The 9783-nt window shown below is 40.6% G+C and overlaps 1 protein-coding gene across 1 annotated transcript; it reads right to left on the bottom strand.

Annotated features, from left to right (window-relative positions):
• Positions 1–1615: 1615 nt before the first annotated feature.
• On the bottom strand, positions 1616–4023 carry LOC120881216 (serpin B8-like). The gene is made up of 2 exons (XM_040264924.1): positions 3875–4023; positions 1616–2235 (listed from the first exon to the last, which is right to left on the bottom strand). The coding sequence occupies exons 1-2, from the start codon at positions 4007–4009 to the stop codon at positions 1840–1842; spliced, it is 531 nt and encodes a 176-aa protein (XP_040120858.1). The 5' UTR covers positions 4010–4023; the 3' UTR covers positions 1616–1839.
• Positions 4024–9783: the final 5760 nt, after the last annotated feature.

Raw genomic sequence — 9783 nt, forward strand, 5'->3', positions numbered from 1 at the left:
GAATTTAGTAAGTTTATTTGTGAAAGAAATACCAAATTATTTAATATCTCTACTTTTTATCAATAACATTTTTCTCATGCCTGGAGTGAAGGTGTTAGTTGCAGTTATGTCTGACTCTTTGTGACCCTGTGGACTGTAGCCCGTTAGGCTCCTCTGTCCGTGTGGTTTTCCGGCAGGAACACTGGAGTGGGTAGTCATTCCCTTCTCTAACACAGAGAATGGACCCGGGTCTCCTGCATTGCTGGCAGATTCTTTACCATCTGAGCCAGCAGGGAAGTCCACTGGAGACAAAGACGCTACATAGAAAACCAAGGCCAATCAAGCATCATGATTCTACTTGTCTGAAAGAGTAGGGCGAGCATTCCAGAACCAATCAGCAGAGCTGGCTACACCACCCTCCGAAAACACACCCTGGCAAGGAAATGCCCTGGGGAGGGACGCTCGCTCATTTTGCCTACAGTAGGGGCAACCCACTCCAGTGTTCTTGCCTGGAGAGGGACGGGGAAGCCTGGTGGGCTGCCGTCTCTGGGGTCGCACAGAGTCAGCCACGACTGAAGCGCCTTGGCAGCAGGGGCACCATGGTTTAGCACTAGCCTCTGTGCATTCTGTTTGAACTCTTAGTACTTTATTTTTACAGAAAATAGTTCACAAAACCATGAGTCTCTCTTCTCCCAATTACATTTTCTGTTTGTTTTTCTTTTTTTCTGTATAACTGATCAGAGGAATAGATATAAACAATTAAAAAGAAGAAAATGACCAACATTAAAATGGAAAAGCCAGATAGTTGAAATGTTTCCGCATAGTGCACACTTTGTCCTTCCCCACCTGTTCCTTAGCTTTCCTTCCTTGGCTTGGCCAGCATGAATTGTCTTCTTGTACCTCTTTGGCTGCTTCTGGCAGTACTACGTTTGGAAAATATGGTGACTCCGACATCAGCTTAGACAATGGAGATTATTTGCAAGAAATTCTGGGAATGTGTACTTAAGATGTCACCTATGGAGCACAAGTTGTGCAAAGTTACACAACGCAAAACACTCCAGGCAACCTGTAAATGTTTAAGAGCATGGAATCACCACTATTCCTCCTTTTATGATACATCAGTAAGTTCAGCTGCAGGGGTTGTAAACAAATCACGTGGTAGCCTAGTCACATGGACTAATATCATTTCTTTAGATAGAAGCATTCAGAGTTTCAGCACCCAATACATGAGGTTCTGAGTGAATTGAAGGCTACCTAAGAAAGAATCGGTGTGGATAACAAAACAGAAACAGATTCACAGGTACAAGCAACAGACTAGTGGTCACCAGTGGGGGATGGGGGCTGAGGACACAATAGGGAAAGAGGGTTAAGAAGTGATACTGCCAGGCATAAAAAAGTGCAGATACACATCGTAAGCACAGGAAATACAGTCAAGAGTTTACGGTGCCTCCACATGGAGTGTGACCTATAAAAATACTGAATTACTATATTCCACTCCTGAAACCAATATGATATTGTAAGTCAGCCATGCTTCAGTTAAAATAAGTAAATAGATATAGATGAATGGAGGATTGTACAGTGTGTGCCTTATATCTCAACAAAGCTGTTATTTTTTTAAAAGGAAAAAAGAAATGGTATGGATTATAATTTTTTAATAAGTATAATTAACAGTGTGCTATAACTTGTTTAGTCAAAGTCAACCAAACCAAGAAGGGATGGGTTGGATGTTCTACATGAGATAGTTGAAGGCAAAACATTGCTTAAAAGTATGGTGTATCCCTTTTAGTTGTACCTATACTGAGAGTGTTCTGCAAGCTAATTTCAAGAATCAGAAAGCTGACTATAAACCCCATTCCTTCCTTAAGGGTTGGAGACTCTGCCATAGAAAAGAATCATCTTAGTTTCCTTGTGTAAGATAAAGAAGAGAAAAGGATGATCCACCTTGACTATTACAGGATTTTCCACTTTGATTGTTTGGTTGGTTAGGGTGAACTCTGAACCACTCTCATTAACCTCTAGCATAGCCTTGTGTATTACCTTGGAGACCCTGAGGCCTCCTCCTGCAACTATGCCGGACAAGTTAGCCTTCGAGCGGTCAAAGATATCCTCCATCCCCAGAGCCGCCAGGACGGCCGCCAGGTCTTCAGGGAACCCCTGGAGCCTCAGCCGCGGCAGGTGCAAGACCACAGCTGTGTCTCTCAAGTTGCCTGAGCTTATCCAGTTATTGAGTTTCTCATGAGTGATCTCTTTGGTAACCTATGGGAAAGAAAGAAAGAGGAAAAATATGAACTTTTTCTTTAGAAAATAAAATTACACCAAAATGTGAAATATCCTAAGGACTAGATGTGAGGCTGTAAATATGTGAAGCTACTTCTCATTGTTTGGAAAGCAGAATCTATAAGAGTAAGTGGGGAAAGCGCAACCATGTTCAATAACTGAATATGAGGCATGCAGCCCTGGGATCTATGCCTTGGCACACCATCCGAGAGTTACTTGGAAAAGCAATAATTTATCACAAGGAACGTTTACTTTTGTTTCTGTCATGATCCCTCTCTAAGCTGCATTATTTGTGTATTATAACAATAAAATTTATATATGTGTCTGCCCTTCCTTTTGGCCACATTAGAAGGCGTCTTTGGAACCTGAGATCTTCAGATTCTGACGTCACGTAAGTTGGGATTCTAGGCTGTCGTTTTTGTTGTTGTTAGTTGCTCAGTCGCGTCTGACCTTTTGTGACCCCTTGGACTGTAGCCCTCCAGGCTCCTCTATCCATGGGATTTCCCAGGCAAGAATACTAGAATTGGTTGCCATTTCCCCCTCCAGGGGATCTTCCTGACCCAGTGATGGAACCTGCCATCTCCTGCTTTGGTAGGTGGATTCTTTACCACTGAGCCATCTGGAATGCCCAATTCTAGGCTGACCAATGTGAATTTCTACCTCAACTCTAACCAGAATTCTCATTAGTCAGACATCCGTAGAGACTGAATTTGTATCAAACTAACATTTCTGGATCATTAGAATCAATTAATCTCAAATGTGAAAAAAATCATAGAGGAGGCCCTTCAAGGAGCATCTGAGACACCCACCAGCATCCGCTTGAGAAGTCCTGACATTGACCGCCCACTTCTCTATAAACAGCCTGGTTTGGTGGCTGCACAGCTCACCTTGCGAGAAAGAGCTCTCCCATTTTGACCACGAACCTGCTTCCCTGTAACTGGAGCCTATCGGTTCTAATTCTCACTCTGGGAGCTACAAACAATTAGTCCGCTTCTTCTTTCATGCGACAACTAAATGTTTTAATACAGTCAACATACTCCCCAAACTACCATCCCCTTTCTCATTCATCCCTCAACACCAAGAGGTGTTGATGCATAACATATAAAAACTACATGTAAAATAACAGCTCACGAAGACTGGAAGAGGATGCATGTGACTGTGCTTTCAAAACTTAAAACTAAAACCATTAGAAGTAACATGCCCTAGTGTGTGGGTGCTTTATTTGGGGATTATTTTGCTTTTTAAGTGCACATAGCCACTTCTTACCCTTTCGGCTAAGATCAAGCATAGTATGGGGGCTTCCGGGGTAGCACAGTGGTAGAGAATCCACCTGCCGATGCAGGAGACACAAGAGATGCATATTCAATCCCCAAGCTGGGAAGATCTCCTGGAGGAGGTCATGGCAACCCACTCCAGTATTCTAGCCTGGAGAATCCCACGGACAGAGGAGCCTGGCGGGCTAGAGTCCGTGGGATCACGTAGAACATGGCTGAGCAACTAAGCGTGCCGCACTGCGTTAAGCATAAGCAGTTGTTTGGAGCCTCCAGCTTCCTGCACGTGTAATTTTCAAGCCAGACCCTTTTCTGGTGTCTGTGGCTGCAAAGACTGAGTGGTTTACCTGTCCCAGGCTGGCATCCTTGCTGGGTAGGATGATGACCATACTCAGGTGATCCTCCACGTCAGGCAGCTCCAGGACCTGCCCCGGAGGCTCCATGATGGAGCCTAGTTTCAAGTGCCCTTGCAGACGCATCATCTGGACAGATTTGCTCCGAGACTATAAAAGTAACAACAGTGAGACAACCAAGCCAGCTCCTTTCTGTGTTTCCATTTAAAGCATGAGGAATTTTCATCTTAGCCTCCAGAGTTTCCCACAAGGAGTGACCAAACCAGAATCTATCCACCTCGCCTCAGAAATATCCGTGACCGATCACTGCTGTGCTGACTGAAAGGGGGAAGGGCAGCCTAAGTTAAGCAGCTGCTGAAGTGCAAAGTGTTTATGCCTTTCGATATATTAGTTTTATCAACTGTATATTTTTGATGCCCAGAAAGTTAATTTACTTCAAAGAGTTGAGAAATAAGCATCATAAGATCTTATCAGGATAACCATTTTTTAAAGTCAGGTCCTTTGAAGAACATAATTTAGTGTCTTTCCGGCTCAAGTAATGACTAATCTGGACCAATTCACAGCATTGGGTTGCAAATTACAAAATAGCTACAAAATATTAATAGCAAAGCACGTAACAATGTGCTAAGTGAATTCCACATACTGAGGTCAGTTAAAGACAGTTAGTTATGACCATAACCTTATTTTATGTTTTTCTCTTTGCAAGGCTAGTCATAACATAAAGATAGCTGCATCATGTAAACCAAATGGACCAGGTTTTCCTATGAAAATAAAGATTTTGACGTTAACTTGTCAGATTCTGGCTTGTTTCCTCTAGAAAGTGGGCTTGCTTCAGGGTACGTTCGCCCCTCTAAGTGGCTCTCCATGATCCCTGTTAGAGTCTCCATTGCAGCCTCCTCATACTATGGTCCCCAAACTTGGCTAATCTTTGGAAGGACCTACATGGGTTACTTAAAAATACAGCTACTCAAGCACTTCTTGCAAATCAGAATCTCCAGGAATGTGGCCCTGGTATTTGCATTTAAAAAAAAACAAAACACAGCTTGTAATAGCAATATAATTTCACTATATGTCCAATGACCTCAATATCTGATAACAATATTCTTTGGAAAGAGAATGCTGGATAATTCCAGCTGTGACTAATATGTTTGGCTAGGGAACTATGTTTTCCTTAAAGTCATTCATTATTTCTTTTACATGAGAAAGTATTCATGTAATAAGTATTTTAATATACTTATCCAGAAATATAAACCCTCTGTAATTTTACAGTTGGCTATAACAAGTGTTTAATTGACCAATAATGGCAAGCAGTTTTGGAAATATATTTGCTAGAGTATATACAATTGATAGTTTAGGAACTTGTTTATAATATACAGACCCATTCTTTCTTGTTAAATAACAAGTATTATTTTGGTTGCAGCCTGACACTTAGGATATGCTGAGGACACAAAGAAGAGAAGCTGGTTGGACTTTCCTGGTGATTCAGCGGTCAGGACTCAACGCTTCCCATCCAAGGGGCAAGTGTTCAGTCCCTGATCAGGGACTAAGATCCCACGCGCTGCACAGCTTGGCCAAAAAATAAAAACTTAAAGATTTGTTACATATATTAAGAAGGAAAGAAGTTGGGGAGATTGCGGATAGCAGGACAGCCTGCCTAGAAACTTTTTATTTATCTATTTATTTTTAAAATATTTGTTTACTTGTTTGGCTGTGCCAGGTTTTGCTTGCAGCACACAGAATCTTTAGTTGTGCCGTGTGGGATCTAGTTCCCTGACCAGGGATGGAACTTGGGCCCCCTACATTGAGAACATGCAGTCTTAGCCACTGGACCACCAGGAAATCCCAGGAACCCGTTATTCTGATTATGAATATCATTCTCCAGTTTTGCTTAGCCTCTCAAGCTCACACTCACTTTAAAATTGACCTACATTGTAAGCATCTATTGCAGTTACTATCTACGACCTGATTTCATTTCCAGTTTGCAGTAAATGAATTGTTTAGCAATGGTTTAAGCTTAGCCCAAACCCCGGACTTGCCTTAAACCTGTCCAAGGTCTATGTTTTATTCCAGTTTTTCAATTATGCAACTGTCATGCTAAACAGAGCAAAATAAAACAAAACTTTCATTAATCTATTAATAAATCTGGACTTTAAATTAACCTATTTAAGGCCTGCAGTCGTGTCCGACTCTGTGCGACTCCAGAGACAGCAGCCCAACAGCCTCTGCCATCCCTGGGATTCTCCAGGCTTTAACATATTTTAAAGCAAAATTTGTGGGGACCAACTTTAACAGAAAAAGCAAATTAAGTCAAGAGTCTACCTCATCCCGTCTGAAAGCCATGGCCACAGTGTGCTCTTTCTGAAATGCGTACTTCCAGGCCCCTCTGAAGGAGATGGCATTAACCAGCACCAACTGGTCGGAGGATGTGAGGCTACTGGGGAACAAGAGCTCCTTAACTTCACCTTTGGGAGGAGAAACAGTGAGATTATACATGACTGACCATGCAATGGAAATTGGTTTCATTGGTTTTGCTTTGCATTTTGTCCCATCTTTGAATTTATATTTGTATTAGTAACCACCACTCAGTATCTTCAGGTGAGCCAAGAAGACTTTTGAGCAAGTATCTAAATAGTCACAGTTCTGTGGCACTCAAGTGAAGCCATTATTTAAGGCACTAAACTTCAGCCTGACTTGTCACCCCCTCGAACGAGCCCAGTCATTGTGTCCAGGGGCCTGGGGCCACTCCCTGGGGCCACTCCCTGGGGCCACTCCCTGGGGGGTGTCACGGACTGAAACGGCTATCTGACCTTACTGTCTTGTCACGTGTCATGGACCTGTTTGAAAAATGTAATGCATTTCTGCTTTAAGGAAAATTTGGTTTTGCAAAAATTAAATTAATTAACTAATGTAGAATGCAAAAGAAAGTAAAGTGAGTGTATAGCTTACCTGCCTACTTTATGGTTGTGGAAATGAACAATCATGATTAATGTGATAACATTAAGTTGCCCAGTGAAGAAATGGTTTATAAATACCAATACATTAACCATTTACATTTGACTTTGCTGTGACATTCTTCCTGATACCATCCTATGTTGAAAGCAATGACTATCTGAGTCAGTGGTTTTACAGATCACTTCTATTATCCAGAGATTTTCTACTATCAAACAAAAGAAATAACTGGGAAAGTTGCAGAAGAAAGACTTGACCTTTTACACCTCCTCACTTCTCAAGTGGAGAAGGCAATGGCACCCCACTCCAGTACTCTTGCCTGGAAAATCCCATAGACAGAGGAGCCTGGAAGGCTGCAGTTCATGGGGTCGCTGAGGGTCGGACATAACTGAGCGACTTCACTTTCATGCATTGGAGAAGGAAATGGCAACCCACTCCAGTGTTCTTGCCTGGAGAATCCCAGGGATGGGAGAGCCTGCTGGGCTGCCGTCTATGGAGTCGAACAGAGTCGGACAAGACTGAAGCGACTTAGCAGCAGCAGCACTTCTCAAGAGTACAATTGATGTTAGGAACTTTCATTTTATGAAATGGAAAAAGTCATGAGATATTTAACACCTGGTACTAGAATAACCAGTTATCCACATGGAAGGAAGAAGAACCATTCCCCTTCTCTCTCATCCTACATTAAAATCAGCTTGAGGCGGATCATAAACCCAAATGTAAGCACTGAAGCAATGAATCCACTAAAAGAAAACAGAGAGTATCTTCGTGACATTAGGTGAGCAAAAATGTCTCAGAAAATACACAGAAAAAAAAAAAAGAAAATACACAGAAAGCACAAACCATTGATAAACTGGACTTCATTTAAAACTAGAAACTTCTGCTCATCAAAAATACAGTGAACAAAATAAACACAGAGACTAAGAGAAAATATTAGCAGCATAGGTGTCTAACAAAATATTTGTATCCAGAATATGTAAAGAATTCCTGCAACTCAATAATAAAAAGTAAATAATCCAATCAAAAATGAACAAATAAATTGAACAGAGCTTCATAAATTAAGATGTATTAAAGACCACAGTCACTGGAAAAGATGCTCAATATTCATAGTCACCAGAGAAATGCAAATAAAGACCACAATGAAAGGGTTAAATGCAAAGTTAGTAAATCTAAGTTAGTAAATGAAAAGTAGTTAAATCTACTGAAAGAGTTAGATGAAAAATATTTACAACACCAAAAATCAGAGAGGATTTGGAGTAACTGGAATTTTCATACAGTCCTGGTGAGAATGTAAACGGTTCAGCCACTTGAGAAATCTGTTTGGCAGTTGCTTAAGAAGTTAAACATCCATCCCTATGGTCTAAGACTTAGAATTTATGCCAAGTATTTACTCAAGAGAAATGAAAAAAAAAAATTAATGAAAAGCTTTTTACAAAAGTGTTCATAGTAACACTATTTATAAAAGCCCAAAACTAGATATGACCCAGATATCCAAAAAGAAGAAAAAGGATAAACAAACCGGTATATTCATACTGATATATCCAAATACATGAATGAAAACACACGAAATAGTACATCCTGTAATACTTCACTTATTTGAAGCTTTAGGATAGGTAAAATTAACCTGTGATGTAGAATAAAATCACTGGTTGCTCGGGAACAGACGTGGAAGAAGTTTTCCGGGTAAAGGAAATGCTCTGGTTCACGATATACATTCATGCCTGAATAAGTGTTTTAAGATCTGAGCATGTCACTGAGTGTAATTACATCTAAAAGAAAACAAGAAGATGGAGAGAAAGAAGATGGCTTAGATCTCCTACCTTTTGTCTTACTTTCAATCTGTGCATTAATCTGTACTCTGGCTTCTTCTAAGTGATTTTTGAAATCCAGATTTTCAGGTCTTAGTTTATATAATTGTTTAATACAGTCTAAGTATTTCTATAAAATGAGCATAGAAAAAGAAAAGACATAGCACATAAACTGAGATTCTAAAACATTTAGACCATACCTAGTAGGCATTATATAAAGGGGAAAATATATTAAATATTGAAATGCAGGTCTAGGTCCAACCTAGTACAAATATATACAATTTTCACGCTTTCAGAAGATGTTTAAATGAAATGAACAAATTACTGCAGCATGTTATTTCATGATAAGAACAATTTTCTTCTTTTAAGCCTCTGAGACTGTACTTTATACTTAGAACTGCATAATTAGTGAGAGGGTAACAGGCAGGAAGGCCAGGGGTCTCCAAATGGAGGAAAGAGCCTGCAGGTGTCAGACATTTTCTCTCTTAAGCGACAGGAAGAAACAAACTAGCGACAGTTTTTCCTTCTCTATACAAATTTAAAAGGAGGTTTCTCTTAACATTCTGTGTTGCCATAATGACACCTGGTTTCACTTGAAGTTAACCATTGCCTTTTTTTTTTTTTTAATGGAAATGTTTATCTTAAGCTATGCTAATGTACTATGCTTTTACCCCAAACTCTGTCTTCAAGTCGGTTCTGCCTTTTGGGCTCAAAACCTACTTGATAAACCAGTATGTTATACTCCGATATTGTTCCTCTAATCTATGTAAATGACACTATTTGTATAGTGTTCTGCCCTTCTTCAAGATTCAAGTTAATCCTTTCAATGGCCCAAGATAAACCATTTGGAGCCAAGATTATCCCAAAATACATCTTATGGGTGAGGGGCCTGGTGCCATTCTGAGTTTTGAGACATTCCTTTCTTTCATTAACAGGCTGCTGGTGACTATATAACATCCAGCTAAACACTGGCAGGGGGGTACTCTTTCTGCCCCCTTCTGATGCCTATGTCGGAAGCTTTCTCTATCTCCTTTATACTTTAATAAAACTTTGTTACACAAAAGCTCTGAGCGATCAAGCCTCGTCTCTGGCCCCGGATTAAATTCTTCTCCTCCGGGGGCCAAGAATCCTGGCGTCGTAATTCAA

The sequence above is a fragment of the Oryx dammah genome, unplaced genomic scaffold (genome assembly GCF_014754425.2).
Source record: "Oryx dammah isolate SB20612 unplaced genomic scaffold, SCBI_Odam_1.1 HiC_scaffold_22, whole genome shotgun sequence".
NCBI lineage: Eukaryota > Metazoa > Chordata > Mammalia > Artiodactyla > Bovidae > Oryx > Oryx dammah.